The following is a 16,543-nucleotide window of genomic DNA, read 5'->3' on the forward strand; positions in this document are numbered from 1 at the left end:
TACCTTCAGAGTTATGGCCCGCATCAGTATTCCCACCTGCTCCAGCCTCCATCATTCTCGGCTTTTGCTTTCAACTTCAAGCTATACCTTCTCTTTTCCCTTCTACCCGAGCCTCCTGCTGTTTGTGAGTTCAAAGTAGCCTAAACCGCTGGATATCAAAATCGTTTTCTGAAGACAATTCACTTTCCGCAGCGTTTATTTACCACAGAGCTGAAGTACATGTGTCCCTTTATATGTGGTTAAATCTCGAAGTTGTATCTTTTTTGGTGCAGGACTGACAGAGTTCTAAACACAGCGATAATGAACGGGCTTTGGGGAGCCTTTTTGCAGACTGGCTGCTACAGGATAATGAGATTAGATAAAGCACGCAGAGCCTGTTAGCTGTATGAGGGCCCTTTGAGGAAAAAACATGATGAGGAAAAGGACAGGAAGGGAGCAACAATGTGTCAAACTGAATTTATACAGAGATATATACAATATAGAGTAGCTACAGAAACATGCTCTTCTTGGAGCGCAGAATAAGAAAGAAGCTGGCATAGGGCTGAGCGATAAGGCTACCAATTATATCACAAAGAGAAATGTCGAGAATTAGAAGGAAGAAATGCATCACACCTTGACATTCTCATTCATATTGGAAAGATTTTCAGAAAGGGCTAAAAGAGAGACTCAATTATTTGGTGCAAATTGTCCAGCTGATGTTTTTTGAATTGTGGGATTAAAGGAATAGGCCACCGTTTTTCCAGACGGAGACAAGTTGATGCGTACCTGTCTGGTTTTTGTGTGTGCGCTCAGTCACGCAAATGTTGATAGCATTTAGCCTCTCCCAGGATGTATAGCTCCAAACTGAGGAGAAGTTATAAGCTACCAAGCTGTTACACGTTTTCCCTATTTAAAGGGACTATACAGAGTTTAAAAATGTCAAAATTATGTATTTTCCTTCCCCTACATGTTCCAACAATGTCCTAATGTGTAGAATGAGCCCAGACCTGTTCACCACAACTGCCTCTAAAATCCTGCACTCACTCAAAAAGCTGTTAATTCGGGTCCGAATTGCCGTCATGCACGAGCTTAATATAGAAGGTGCCGTTACACGTATGACCTGAGGTGGCAGTAGTGAGTATAAATGGCTAACTTGCATCTAGCCCCTTTAAATACAGTTATGTGAGCCTTTACACGATCCAACTCTAGTTACACAAAATTAAGCATGTCGATTTTCTAAGTGGATAAAAAGGGGCACTATATTGTGAGGCGTAATAACATAGGAGAACTTCGACGATATTACTGTGCTGATGTCGAAGTGCTCCTATGTTATTACGCCCCACAATATAGTGCCCCTTTTTATCCGCTTAGAAAATCGACATGCTTAATTTTGTGTAACTAGAGTTGGATCGTGTAACTACTCATGTAACTGTATTAAAATAGGGAAAATGTGGAATAGCAATGCTGGGAGAGGCTAAATGCTAACAAAATTTGCGTGGCTGAGCGCACGCACAAAGACCAGACAGGTACGCATCAACTCGTCTAAGCTCAGGTAGAAGAACACATCTCAGTATGGAAAAAAAGCGGCCTTTTCCTTTAAAGGGGCTAGATGCAAGTTGGCCATTTTATACTCACTACTGCCACCTCAGGTCATACGTGTAGCTGCACCTTCTATATTAAGCTCGTGCATGACGGCAATTCGGACCAGAAGTAACAATATTTGAGTGACTGTGCAGGATTTTAGAGGCAGTTGTGGTGAACAGGTCAAGCTCATTCTACACATTAGGACATTGCTGGAACATGTAGAGTGAGGAAAATACATAATTTTAACTTTTTAAACTCTGTATAGTCCCTTTAAGCTTTCCCCTGACAACCAAGCCTCAAACGCCTTTTTGTTCAAATGCTACAATATCAAATGGGTCTGAAGGTCTTCCATGTATGTTGTCATTGGCAGAATTTGCAATCAATTTGGAGCACTTTAAGAGGAGGTTAGATCACTGCAGTGAGTTGATAGGGCAGTAAACCACTCAATTCAATCAGTCTATGGCCTCGCCCATTGGTATTTCAAGGTGATATCTTTGCTCAAAAGTTCTGTACAAAAATCCCTCATCAACCTTGATTAAGACTGAGCTCTGTCCTGGCATACAAGAATGTTTCAAGATCGGAAATACTGTTTCTTTTAATAGTGTAAAGGTCTGATAGTATTAAATGCTCAAAGTGGTTTATGTTTCATTCCACGCAGTACGTCAAATATCCTAATCTAAATTGCTTTGGGGAAAACACTGCTCTGCAATATGGCCAGCCAACACAGCTTTGCCTTTCCTGTAGTGAACTAACTTTAGCTGGAAGGGATTATTGGTGTCTCTGAGTGAGAACAGCAAAAGATGCTTAATTGATACATGCCCAGGGGCTTGCTTCTGATTAAGCTTGAATGGCATGACAGCAGGCCGACGGTATCTTGTTTGGATTTAATGTTAAACTCCAAATGAGTGCCGCTAAAATATTTACACCGAGGACTACCACATTAAATATTAAAACAAGATCTACAACAGATTAGTTCACAATATGGTATACATTTTGAATACAGCCACTGCCGCTAATGCTTTGCTTCTGTTATGATTAGCGGTTTAATCTATTGTTAAAGGAATTATTTATTATATGAATTAAAGTGATGGAAATGAATGGAAAATTGGCTCAGTGTTAAGATTAAAAGTGTCCGGAAACCATTTCACATGTTCTATGTGTCTAATATAATGTGCTTTAACAGTTGGCTTTAGCAGTTGATATATTGCTTGGGTCCTAAGTGCTGTCATCGTGTCATTGTGCGATGCAGTTCACAGTGTTGCCCACGAATGTGCACAGTGGCAGAGAAGCCTTAGTCTAAAACCAGGTCCACATCAGGAGTAAGTCAGAAAATACCATCCACTGTGCACTGACATCTCATGAAATTGAGTGCAGCAAATAATGTCTGCATTTTGTTAAGGCTGCATTGAAACTATTGAGGAACGACAATGAAGGCTGCTTTTGTTATGACACATTAGAGCAAACAGAAGAGGCTCAGAAGCAATAAAAATGCAATCACCGACTCCATGGCACCACTTGAGAAAAAATACAACACTTCATAAATGGAAGTACAGCTTTTCACTGCGATCTCTGTGGACTGACCTGTGATAACTTCCACAACTTGTGCGACTACGGGCCCAGAGCAAAGCAATCTCAAGAGCAAAGACAGGTTTATCGGCCCTTTCTTGTCCTCATTAAGTTCATAGAGAAAAAGAAGATAAGACAGTAAAACTTTTTAACCCTCAGATTGATGACGCCTTTAAAAAACAAGTCTAAGAAACTGCAGCTTGAGAAGGTGGTGCATTCAATTTTCTGTCTTTTTTTTCTGCAATCGAGACATAATTAATCCTACAACAAAACACTGAATCAACAGGAACAATGCCTTGCATGATGAGTTGAACTGAAAATGAACCCACTCAGCTCATGAAGGCCACAGAGGAAGCAACAACACTTTTCTTTAATATTATGAGCTGTAAACCCTTTACTACACTTTATATTTCAAACACAGCCACAGCCATACAGAACAATTATTCTCTGTGCAATACTAAAGTATTTACTCTTAAAGCAGGTACAGAGCTGTACTCACTGAGGAGAAGTTGTGTGCTCCACAGGGCTCCCCTTTATATTTACACGACAGGAGCATGTCGTCCAACTGGTGGCTCAGCCGGTCCATAAACTCCAGGTTGGTTCCCTCAAAGTTCCTGGGCGGCAGAAACAGCCTGAAGTCCGACAGTTTGTTGAACCAAGAGAGTCTGTCCTCCTGGAGAAGGTCCAACACCAGGGGTCTGACAGTCCTGTTGGCCAGGAGTAGGCCCAGCCAGTGGCCCGCGAAGTACAGGTCACTCTTGGTGAGTTTGTACAGACGAATGGGGTTGTTGTTGCAGATAGTGACAGCAGGAAAGGGCAGTTCTTTGGCCCACTCCGTATGGACTCGAGTGTAAGTGGGGAATGAGAGCCAGTGCAGCAGGCGGTTGGAGGACCAGGACAGCAGCAGTCCTATAGAAGTGCACAGAGCCAGCAGCCAGAAGGCCCTCCTTCCTGCAGAGCCTCCGGGCAGACACACCTGTCTGAGGCCATGCAGGCGAGTGCGGGACAGCAGAGTAGAGGTGAGGCGGCTCAGAGAGGCCTTCCCTCGCCGCTGTCGACTCCTCCGGAGCATAGCCGGGGATCCCCGCCCAAGACAGCGCCCCTCCAGGGCCATGGCAGCCCAAAGCGCGCCTACAGCCACAGGTAAGCCTTCATCTCCCAGCCAGGCCGCAGGGGCTGGGGCGCACATGTATCTCCAGGGCAAATCCACTACTGTAATCCACACCAAGTGAAGTATTTGGCCCAACTACACAAATAAAGGAGTTCCTGATGGTATACACCACCGTGTCTCACTGAAAGTGTTTTCAAATAAATAACGGGTCTGCAGAGCTTTGGCTGCTGCAACAAAAGCTTTTAGAAACTAGGCAGCACCTACTTGTTGGTTGTTTCTCCCCATCCTCCACTTTACATGGCTGCCTTCAGCCAAATCAGCAGAGAAAAACAAAGAAAATATAAGCGAATGTGCTCCAAGCAAGGTGGCTTCTACATGAGTGACTCCAGCATCCAGCGCCGTTAGTGTGACAGTGAACAAGAGAGGATGAGACACAGAGAGGAGCCAGGCAGGCAGGGGAGGGAGGGAGACGAGCAGAGGAGGACAGAATACAAAATACCGAGGGCTAAGCACAGAGCGAAAGAAATGAAAGAGGAGTAGGTAATTAAAATAATGAGACGGCAGCAGAGGAATTGGTTGGTGCGGCGCAATATGTCACAGGAGGCTCGCCTTGTTCTAGTGGTGCTTCTTCAGTAGTGTCTGTCAGCTCCTTGTCACTTCCCTGCACCAGCTTTAATTGAATTCACAAAAGTGGTCCACACTCGTTTGTTTTCTGGTACTTTTTCATGCCTGGCCTCCTTTGTAATGTCATCCCTGTTCGCGGCCAGCTTTAACCAGTGTTATTAGTTCCTGGGGCTGAGCAGCAAACGGCGGCAGACTCGCTCCTCGCCACAGCAGTCACAGCCGGGAACATGCTCCGACACACTTTTCACATGGAGCCGGCGCACACACGCTGCCACGCACTCAGAGACCAACCGGACCAGAGATAATCTGCGCTGTCACACTCTCTCCTCTTCAAGCCTCTGTTGTTGCCTCTGTATTCCTCTCATGTCATCCGCGCGGCTAAAAATACTCCTTCCCCCCAAAATCAAAATCCATCAACTCTGCGCTCCTCCTTTTCCTCCAACTCGCTCGGGTGTCAGTCAAGCCCCATGTGTACGACCTCCTGTCTGCCTTTCCCCGCTCGCGTTGCTCCATGAGACTTCTTTTCCTCCGCAGATCTTCTCTCCTCCACTTTTACCCCGGCGTGTTTGTTGTGGAGGCAGACTGTCGCTCAGCCTGCGCCACGGCTCAGTCCGCGCATGCAGCCAGTCAGAGGAGTCCGTCTCTATGCGAGCGCTTACTCGTCCCCTTTCCCTGCCTCTCTCTCCCCCCGCTTGGTCTGGTGCTGAGGCAGAGAGGAGCGAACAGGGAGATCCTCCGCACATGTGCGAGAGAGGCAGCGAGAGCGGAGACAAGAGCGCTCAGTCACAGCACACTGATAACTGGATTACGTTAGGTTGCAGAAACAGCTGATCAGTGCTTTATTGATTGAATGCATTTTCATTACTTGGACGGCTTTAGAGTGAGCGGGAGGGTGCAGTGTCCTTTCTCAAGAACTGTTGCGGCATCATGGGAATGCATTTGAAATGTGCCTCAGGCTGTTGTTTTGCTTTTTTTTAACACAAACTTTTTAGGTTAGTACCCTCTTAAGTGCATGTGCATCATGCAATGCAACAGTTAATGCACAGTTTACTGAAACTTAAAAGGACTACACAGAGTTTAAAAATGGTAAAATTATCTCATTTCCTCCCCCTAAATGTTCCAACAATGTCCTAATGTGTAGAATGAGCCCAGACCTGTTCACCACAACTGCCGCTAAAATCCCGCACTGTCACTCAAAAAGGTGTCACTTCGGGTCCGAAGTGCCATCATGCACAAGCTAGAAGGTGCAGTTACACGCATGACCTGAGGTGGAAGTAGTGAGTATAAAATGGCCAACTTGCATCTAGCCCCTTTTAAGGTCAGTGTCAATGTCAACTTTATGTCACATTTATAACATTATATAAACACCTCAAAGTGCATCATAAAAAAGCAAACAAAACAATGAAAGAATGTACTGTATGTATTAACGATCTTTCACCAAAGAAAAAAAAGAGTGGAAAAGGAGTGGTGCGCACTGAATGGGTGCTGCTGCCGGATGCTCTCTCATCGAATGCAATAACGTATCATCTTATCTTATCTCTTATTTATTTTCAAAACATGTATAATTATATATAGTTATGATTGTTTATGTAAGATGAGTAAAGATGAGATAAGACAAGCGAAATGTGCAATCAATAAAATAGTAAATAAATGTATCTTATTTTATTTGGTTTATTTGGCAGGGACTGTGCATGTTAATGAACATAATATATAGGTCTCATGCATGTAAACAAGCCACTCCGGATTGTAGCCATGGGTTAATTTCCATCCGTCGTCCCCATTCTGGCCTGTTGTACATGTTTTTCGTGGTAGGGGAAACCGGAATACCCGGAGGAAACCTACGCAGGCACGGGGAGAACATGCAAACTCCACACAGAAAGGTCACCTCCGGGACCTTCTAGCTGTGAAACACGAGCGCAAACCACTCTATTACTGTGCCGCCCTTGTGTACAAATGCAAATAATACAAATTTAAAAAATGAAATTCGACTATATAAAATGTCAGCAGTGCAAATTCCTTCAGTCTTAGCGCAGGTAGAGTGGCATTCAACAACAATAAAAGAAGAACATTGAGAGAAAATTGAGAGAAAATATAAATATACTCGGCTCAACTAAAAGCCAGTGAGAAAAGGAGCGTCTTTAATGATTTAAAATGCAATACTGTATCCAGAGCTGGGGGCCACCGGCTGCAGAGAAGGCTCCGTCACCTCTGCTCTTCAGTTTTGTCTTTCCTAGCAGCTGAGAGGAAGCCCTCCTGTGTCTGGCTGGAGCGTGGGCAGACAAGAAATCACACAAATATAGAGGAGCAACAGTTTAAAATTGATGCCAGGACTGGAGTAATGTTTTGTTCCTGTCAGAAAAAAACGGGCAGCTCATCCTCAGCTGGGACACCATGTTCTATATGTTTTTCTGTTACTCCACAATCAAGACTACATCAACAAGTCAATGGAAACATGAGTTATTTCCATATTGTCATAGGGTCAATGCATCATCTGAGTGAAGCAGGAGAAGGAGAATTTGATTTTAAACACATCAGATGGACGAGTCTGTATCTCAACCCTTTCCAAATACAGAAATAAATGACCTCACCAGTTTTGTGCTGATACTGTATTAACGGAATATATAAGCATGTTCTCCCCGTAAATGTGGTGAATAGCAGAACTATATGACTTCAGTGTGAAAACTGTGTGTTCCAAATTTTAAAAGGAAGTTGTTTATTTAAATAATTCATGACTAAAATAGCCTCTTGTTTTGCTAACAAATAAGTCTAGCATCTTACCCACTGACACAGGTCTAGACATGGCAAACTGCAAAGCCATTAGTACACATTTGATTGCACAAAAACAAAGTCTAAGAGCAGCCTCTAAGTCGAGACAAGCTGCTTCTTATAATGCGCCGGCCTTCACCTGTCAATCAAATATCGACATAGTCCTCTGCCATCGACTGCTGCCTGCACCCAGACAAACATGACACTGAGCATCATCGTGTCATAAATAAAACAGGAAGGGAATTATGCCTTGAATGCTAAAGAAATGCGGTCCAGAGTGTGGGTTTCAAAGCAGCAATTGCCTTTCATAGTGCAATTTTCAATGTTTCTTAGGGCTTGCTATTGCCAACAACCTCAAAATAAGATCTGCACAGTCCGCAAACCACAGGGAGAAGGTTCAAATATCCATCCAGCATTAAGTTGTGCTCTGCTGTTATGATTCTACAAAAAATATGCCCCTTCATTTTCAATGTTGTTCAATGCTGTATGACAATATTTTGACTAAACCCCAGTGCGGTTCTTGAACATTCTGCCACATTTAATGACACCACTGTGATCATCTATTTAAGACAGAGACATGAGACAGTTTTAACTCGGGAGCTATCCGCCCACGCAACAGCCTAAAGAAACCTTTCACACTGTCGAGAGAAATCAATGCAAAAACAGAAGACATCATGCGTGCACGTGTAGGGCACCGCTGTTGTGCACACAATCCCAGAGAAAGGTGGACGATAGCCATGAATCATGCATTCAACATAAAACAAAAAGTGAACTCCAACCTATGTCAATGTGCAGTCATTGTATCCTGGGAGGGAGGAGTGTTTTAGAGCTTGTGTCGCTCTTCCTGAAGAAGATTGTTTCGAAACACTGCGTCGGAGCCTGTTGCGGTAACAGCTGGTCACGTGACAAAGGTCTTAACAGTCCAACAAGTAAACCACAGATGTTTTCTGGTCCATATAGCAATGAAAATCATCAGTGATAATATAAAGTATTTCCCGCATTTTCCATTGAACCGTGTTCATGTGGTGAAAGTGTGCCAGGCTGTGGGCCAGCTAGAAATAACTATTCCTTACAAAGTCCTGCTTTTGAAGAGATAAGCACATGTGGATGTTTGAGCAGGTGACTGAATAGGCCCCGCCCACTGGAGCTCCATGAAGCACAAACCAATCATAGGGTGGCTATGATTGAACATTAATATCTGTACTGCAAATAATAAAACCGCCTCACACCTGTTTGAAACTTCTCTTGCACACATGATTGTGTTGGTGCTTCACTCGCAATAATCAAGTTTGTCCATAAGAGGTCAGTGTTGAAACAGAATGAAACAGCTCTGAGAATTCAAACCTTATGAGACTTTTTTGCCAGGAAAGCCTCGAAGTGTTACAAGGCTTCACTCGCCCATCACTAGAGTCAGTCAATAGGTTTTACATTGGTTTGATTCAGAGTTTACATAGTTTAGACCTTGTACAGCATTGTGTGTTTACTCCAAGTTTACTACTTGCAAAAACCTAGGTCAGTTCTGAGGGGCATTCTGCTGTCCTCTTTCATCTTCTGGTTTAGACCTCTTTCAGTCCTGGTTCGTATTTAGCCCCAATTTATTTTAGACCATTTCATATAATTAAGCCAATCTGACATCTACACATTTAAGATTTTGTCCAGATGTAACATTTTGTCAGTTTTGAAAAACTCCTGGTTTAGACTTTAGTGAGTTCAAGTGTTTAAAATCCATTTTTGTTCTTCCCAATGCAAAAGTATAGGCAATAAGTAATGAATGAAATGTTATCCGGCGTGATACTGGGCTTGAAAAGTTTGAAGCTGACTATATGCAAAAGTGATGCAAACACAACCTGTTTTTATCAGAGGCCGAATAAGTAGCTGGAGGCAATAAGAGAGCGCTTGAGTCCATTTCCGCAGTCAGGCCAAACAAAAAGCTCAGACCCTCGCCATCTCCTATTTGCAGTTCTAAAACATAAGGGAAATCACTGATTAATTAGGGGGAAAGCCATTCAAGCGTCACAAGCAATTACACAGCATTGTAGACGGACGCAGGGTGATGCCGCGCCGCCGCATTTCCTCTAAAATATTCACCCTCTTTCATCAACAACAGAGAGAGATCAAAGGACAAATCAGGCTACAGTGGTCATGATAGGGATAAATATAAACCTCAATTAAACTTTCACAGGCCGCTGTTAATGAGGCGCAGACTGGTGGTGTACGCAGCTCAAAAACAGGCTGAGTTTCCACACGCTCTCTAGGTCTGGGTTAGCTCCCCATTGAACTGAAATATGCACAAAAGGTTTCAGCTTCTACAGAGCAAGGTTCGGTCCCAAGGTCTGGAGAAGGGTTTCCCAAGAGAGCTGTTCCTAAACAGGAGGGTGGAATCTTAATCGGCTTAGAGCATCTTGACATCTTGAATGTCAAAACAATGTGTTACGAATAACTTCTGTATAATAACAATGACCAGTTCAATGTCAATGTATGAAGAGACAGAAGTCACAGGACAATTTGACTGAAATGAAATGTGATTTTAGTGTTGCTCCCTTTTAACGGTGGGGGAAGAAGGAAAGGGAACAACGTTGATAATTAATTTTATAGTGTAGGACTGCTCCAAAGTGCTTTCCATATTCAGTGCAAAAATACAGACACACAAAAAGCATATTAAGTGCTGCAAAAATGTACAAAAAATGTCTAGCTCAGCTTGAATTAAAAGCCAGAGCCTAAAGAGACGCGTTTTCAACAATGACTTGAAATTGTCAACAAAGGAGGTCGTTCTGATTTCCAGAGGCAAAGAGTTGCAGAGTTTAGGGCCGGCAACAGCAAAGGCTCGATCTCCTCTGGCTTTTTGTTTGTACCTCAATATTCTGCCCGGAGGGTGCAAATTCAGCAAGTCTTTTCAAGCAGTACTAAATACTTTACTAAATCCTTTTCATAGTCCCTCTGGGGGTAATACAAGTGTTAATGGGATGATTGGGGGGTCTTTAATCTCCACCTGGTGTCTCTGGCCAGAAAACCACAATAGCAACTTCCCTGACACCGGGTCGGAGTCATCCATACACACTAATTGAATCACGAAGAAGAAGCTAGCAGGCTAATGGGCAAAGCTAACTGCGGGCTAGCACCACTTAAACAGTATTTACAGCCAAGTTTGAGTGAAAAAAATGATCTCCATTGTGTGATTGGATGAACAATATCCTTCTCTCCCTTTGTCTTTTCTGTCAGTGTAGTATTTACTCTCACGGACAATTAATGAGTAAAAAAAACGCAACATTCTAAAAGTCACAGGAAGTCAGTGGAGAGGAAAGCACAAGAGTAATGTGCTCCTGTTGTCTGGTTTTGTGGTATAGTTTGATCAATGTGAAAATGAATGTTGATGTTAAGGTGTACTTTACTTGTCCCATCCATCAATGATGCAGGGTTCTGTCACCTCCAATTGTCATGTTTTTCCTGGTCTGTATATTTTGAAAACTAAGGTTCAATGTCAACATATTTACACACCTTTTCTGTGAATCTTTTTTAATCGGTTAATTCAAAGGCGCTCCAGGTTGTGCACATGTGTGAGGTGTACAGTAGAGGGAAACTCTCCCTGTTGAGTGAATAATGACGGGACATGACAACAGTGGCGGCCCTGTCTCTGGATGAGCGGGGGAGGTCATGACACCGGAAACAGAAGAAAGATGAGGTGCGCTAACAACACTGATCCTTGTGGCTCGCGGCATTCATCAACAACGTGTTCTGATTTAAAATGGCTATGTCAATTCTCAGTCATCCAGGTAGTTGATTAAATCTTGTAAAATTAGAACAAAACAACTGGACACTAGAAACATGGCAACATTTCGGACGACTGTGGTTCCACAACAGCCAAACACAAAGAGCTTTAATAAAAGATCGTTGGGCCAGATCTAAATGCAGGCTGTAGTCTAGACTTTGTATCATCATATCACTGAAGGACACACAATTTTTATTCCACAGGAGAGAAAAATCATCAGGAATAGGGCCTGGACGGCATAGAAAGTGTTTAATTAATTGCAATTTTCCACCTCTCTTCTGTGCCAAAATGAAAGGATTTATCTGAGTGTGACAAATGCCTGAAATAAGGGCTTGCAGTGGTTTCTACACAATCGTAACCAACATGCACGTCTAAATTATTTTCTTTTTTCTTTTTTTTTGACAAAACTATTTGCGTAAAAAACGTATGACCACAAAACATGCTGTAGGCCTTAATGGTTGCAATGGTGTCTGTGGCAACGTGTAAACAAGCAGCAACTTCCCCCTCTCTCGGTACAGCTGAATTTTTTGGCTTTTTCTGCAAACTGCATTTGTGGTTTCTGTGTTCCACATTGTTTTACTGGATACTTTTGTATATCTTTGCTGTGTTTTTGTGGGGTTTGGTACACTTTTGTTTAACTTACTGCTGAGAGTCCATAATGGTCCTGAAGAAAGCAGCTTTTTAATAGTAATCAAACAGCTATTGTATGAGCTAAACCCATTTGAGACCTACAAATGTCTTCTTCTGAGACACTGAAGAGGCACCGAGAGCCCCACGCACCTGCAGCACAGTGGAGGCGTCACAAGAGGCACTACAGGAAACAAGGAAGGGACAAACGAGGAGGTATCATGGACGAGACTCACAGCTAAGCCACACATGCCTTCTATTGTTCTGGCTAATGGACGTTCACTGGAGAATAAAACAGATGAACTGCAAAGCTCTTCCCAGAAGATGGTGAAAAACTGTTGTGGAGCGGAGGGAGCTGCACAGGAGGAAGAGGAAGGAGGAGGTGGAGCTGACCAGTGCAGGACACCACGCTCTGGAACAGGGACAAACCTACTTACTTACTTAAACTACAGTGCACACATCAGGAAGTGGAGCTTGTGATTTAAATATCACTGCAATTTCCTAAACTATATCTAAATGTTCTTATTCCTCATTAAATTAAAGGTAGCAAAACCTGGTTGAAATTCCAGTTATCAGACTTTCAGGAAATGGTCAGAAATAAAGTCATCAGTCTCCACTGCACGACAAATTATTTTTTGGAAAATTTCTTCCATTTCAAACAACAGCGGAAATGACTTCAGCAGTAGGAGTGCACTAGGTTATTTTAGGCTAATACAAATGCACTCTGGAAATCCTGGTGACTTTATATTCATGACAATGTGTGAAGATGATGCAAAAAGTGAAACCTGTGTAATTTTGTTTGATGTATAAGTGAAGATTTTGCCACGCTATTGCATTTTCTGGGATTCTTTTTTTGTTCTTGCAATTCACTAGAACACCTGCTAATATGCCAGTGCCACTTCAATCCAAACTGAGCTGAAAGCAGTGCACACATCCCAGAGTTTGGTGTGTTGAAAATGTTCACCTTTCTACTATGGAAAGTTTGTGAGAAAAAGTTACTTGCACATATCATTTCAGTAATAACAAGCATCCTTGACTCAAAAAAAAAGCAGCAATTTAAGTCTTGCCTTCTGGCATTTCACGTACAGAAGAAGCATACCAACGAGCTCAGCGTTTAAGAAACACATTTTCTTTCAATACTTAAACTCATTAAAATAGAGGAACATCAAGTGGACTTAGTCTGTTCTCTCTGTGACCTTCGCCACTCGGCACACTCCACATGTAAGACCAAGGCCACATCCAGATTAGACATTTAATTACATGAAGCTTTAATGATCCCTGAAGGGAGAAGAGCATGTATTCAAGGCAATGCATAAGAACTCACTTATTCACGGCTGAGAATACTAAAATTGCAATTTGCCGTTTATGCACAGGAAGGTTTTTATGGAGGATACAAACTAACATGATCAACTGCAGAATAATTGCAGCTCAGCAGTTTGATTCCATGAGGAGAGTCAGTCTTTAAGCAAATCAATAAAGGTGAAAGGAGTTTTCTGGCTACAGGCAGGCTGCAGGCCACCTGCTGCTGATGCTGTTAATACAGTTTAGAGACAAGGATATTGACTGCACTTTGCCCGAATGCACTTCTAAACAAATGCCATATGGTGGGATAGGGCTGGACATGGCCATTCAAAAGCTGTAAAGGAACAATATTATGTTCTAGTAAAGATGTTAACAATATAAAAATAAAATATGAAGAATGGTGCAAGTGTGAAGCCTGAACACGCTTCTCAAAGCGTTGTTGCCATTGTTCATTAGCTCCACACGCAGTGGTGGTAAGATACCACTGTCACCACAGCAGCCCAGGAGTAGACTGACAGAAGCAAAGCTGTCAGTCTATTTCTTGTTTAGTGTGCTTTTGCACAATCATGTTGTAACTCTCTATCTTGATGAAAGTCATATTGGCTGAGACACATTATTGCTTGAACAAGGGGAAGGCCGGAGGTGCACACTGGATCTCGATCGTTTGTGGTACCAGGTGCTCTTCACAAAAAGCGGGCAGAAGCAGATGAATGTGGAAAATGAAGTTTCCGAGGCACATCTGGATTTAGTAATTCTTCTATTCAAACGCCGACGCGTTTCGACCCTTGGGTCTTTGTCAAGGCAATGGCACATTATTGCTTATTTTAATCCATTAAGGCCATGAAATATAAAATGAAACTGTATATTCTTGATTTCCTACAAAACATTTGCAGCTAATAGCATTAAACTGAGCAAATGTGTTAAAAATGTGGTGGCAGTGTTTACCCTGGTGCCTGTGATTATACTTTGATATACTTTAAATACAGATTGATGTTTCACTGAACAGATCATGCCCTTGTCGGCTCTCCAATGGCCCTGCGCTAATTCATTTGTCCAATACATTTGGAACCCCAGGTTCACAAGTTAGCTTTAAAAAAAATAAAATAAAAAAAAATATGTTTTTTTTGTTTGTTTTTTGGCAGGGGGTGACACTCTTAGGCTCTCTTAGAGTAATTAACATACAGCACAGTTTTAATTACATTTCCAACAGTGAATAAGCATTGCAAGTGAGTTTTCTGAATGAGAGGATTACCTATGTAAAAGTTATTATTTGTTGTATTTGTTATTTTAAATATATATCTATATCTATATCTATATATATACTGTATTTAAAAAAAAAAAAACTCTTCCTCACCCTCCGTGGGCGGTCTCTTTTTCCTCCAAGCTCGGGTCCTCTACCAGAGGCCTGGGAGCTTGAGGGTTCTGCGCAGTATCTTCGCTGTTCCCAGAACTGCACTTATATATCATCAGTGGCTCTACGTGGCGAGTTGTTTTCCTGACATCCATTTGCTGTTTACTTGCCATTAGCTTTAAAGGTGTCACATGAGTTCAGGTTTGTCTGACTTTAGAGGCACATTAAACGCTCACCTCAATGTTACCACAGCAACTGCATCTCCAGCCCTGATTCAGAAACACAGCCGCTAACTAATGAGAAACTTCTTCAGCAGGGCCATGCAGACAGCCACAGATGGGCATAGGCTCAAACTTCAATATGAGCGTAGATGAAACCGGAAACTGCCCTCTACATTTTGTGAGGCCCATAAATCCATCACTGGGCCTGTTCTGAGCCGTCGGGCCTGTTCTGAGCTGGTCTGCAATCGAGGTGCTTAGCTGTCCCTAGCCAAGTCAAAGCTTCTTTTTTTACAGTTCTCCCACCGTATCCACTGCTTCCTGTAGAGAGCGCTCAAGGCCACGGACTTTTTGTTATATTGACATTATTATAAAATATAAAATATTAGTGCTTATGTCAATGGTGTCCAAACCTTTTCTCTTCAAGGGCCACATGTTGAAGTGTATACAGTGTGGAGGGCCAATATTCTGGAACAGGATTTCTATAAAACACATTTAAAGTGATAGTCTGTACATTTAAATGTTTTACAAATGTCATAAATTGCACTGCCTGAATCTGAAATTTTATATTAATTTAAGTAATATTGAATAATGATCCACAAAGTCCCTCCTTTTGTTGATTTCCACAACTAATCAGAATTCCCGGGCTATCACTTTGACCAATGAGATGAGCTTTCCTGTGAAACGGCCTGCCAGGTCCAATCAGGAGTGAATAGGGAGGCGTGATCATTTACTTTGGAAAGTTTGTTCTTGCTCTCCCCAAGCCAGAGGTGGTTTTCTGGTTCAATCGGGAGGGGAGCGGGGAGGACTTGGGAGGATTGTTTACTTTGCAAACTTACAGACAGATCACTTTAAATTTAAATTCGATCAACAGTGTGGTTTGATTCTATTTTCAATGATACATCGTGTCTAAAAGGAAGAAAAGCAACATGTATAGCACAAAAAAGACGTCTATAAGCAACGGCAATATCTCAAAGTCTCTGGCGCTCCAAATTAACCTGTCTCAATTCCCTTCCTTAATACAAGGGGAAAGATAAAGCAAACGCAACCTTGGAAAATAAAATGCTCAGTGCCAAATATGTGACAACAGCTTTAGCTAATGATGCTATTAGCGTTGTGGAGCAGCCCTATCAATCAAACAAGTGATTAGCATGCGCGTGTACAGTGAGACAGGCCATTAGTCTTTGGGTGCGGTGCGTAACCTTCACGACTTAACTCGAGCTGCAAGCCTGCGCCCCATCAGGGAGAAGCAGGGCCAAGCGTCTTATAATACTGTTAATGATATGTAAAACAGCTACAGTGGCCTTCGGTGTGTGGAGTTTTGGAGTCCACATGGGTGAACGAGATTACATCAGCCACAATAACAGCTCTATCTGCTGCCTCGTAAGGGCCGCGTGAGTGAATGAATGTCGAAGGAGGAAGAGAACATTTCCAAGCGGTAGGGCCGAGGAGGTTATTTTATTGGAGAAAGTGATGTTCCCCCAGGCCAGGTCCCAGTGCCATCAAAGAGTGGAGAGCAAACCCACATATACTCCAGGGAGGATTTTCATCAACCCTCCAAACGGCCTAGGAATTGGGAAGTTAATTTGAGAACAAAATTCCAACGTATATTTCCATATTTTCTGGCTCTGGAGTATGAGACGCACCAG

General features: G+C 42.6%; 1 protein-coding gene across 2 annotated transcripts in view; it reads right to left on the reverse strand.

Annotated features, from left to right (window-relative positions):
- asic2 (acid-sensing (proton-gated) ion channel 2) overlaps positions 1–16,543 on the reverse strand; it is a 572,447-nt gene that overhangs the window by 269,852 nt on the left and 286,052 nt on the right. The window contains exon 1 of one of the 2 annotated variants that reach the window (XM_079564462.1): positions 3,629–5,642. The exons of the other annotated variant lie outside the window; for it this stretch is intronic. Coding sequence (XP_079420588.1) covers positions 3,629–4,318 — 690 coding nt within the window. The 5' untranslated portion in view covers positions 4,319–5,642. Of the gene's footprint in view, positions 1–3,628; positions 5,643–16,543 lie in introns of those variants that run through there. 2 annotated transcript variants of the gene reach the window in all.

The sequence above is a fragment of the Gobius niger genome (assembly GCF_951799975.1).
Source record: "Gobius niger genome assembly, chromosome: 10".
Classification (NCBI taxonomy): domain Eukaryota; kingdom Metazoa; phylum Chordata; class Actinopteri; order Gobiiformes; family Gobiidae; genus Gobius; species Gobius niger.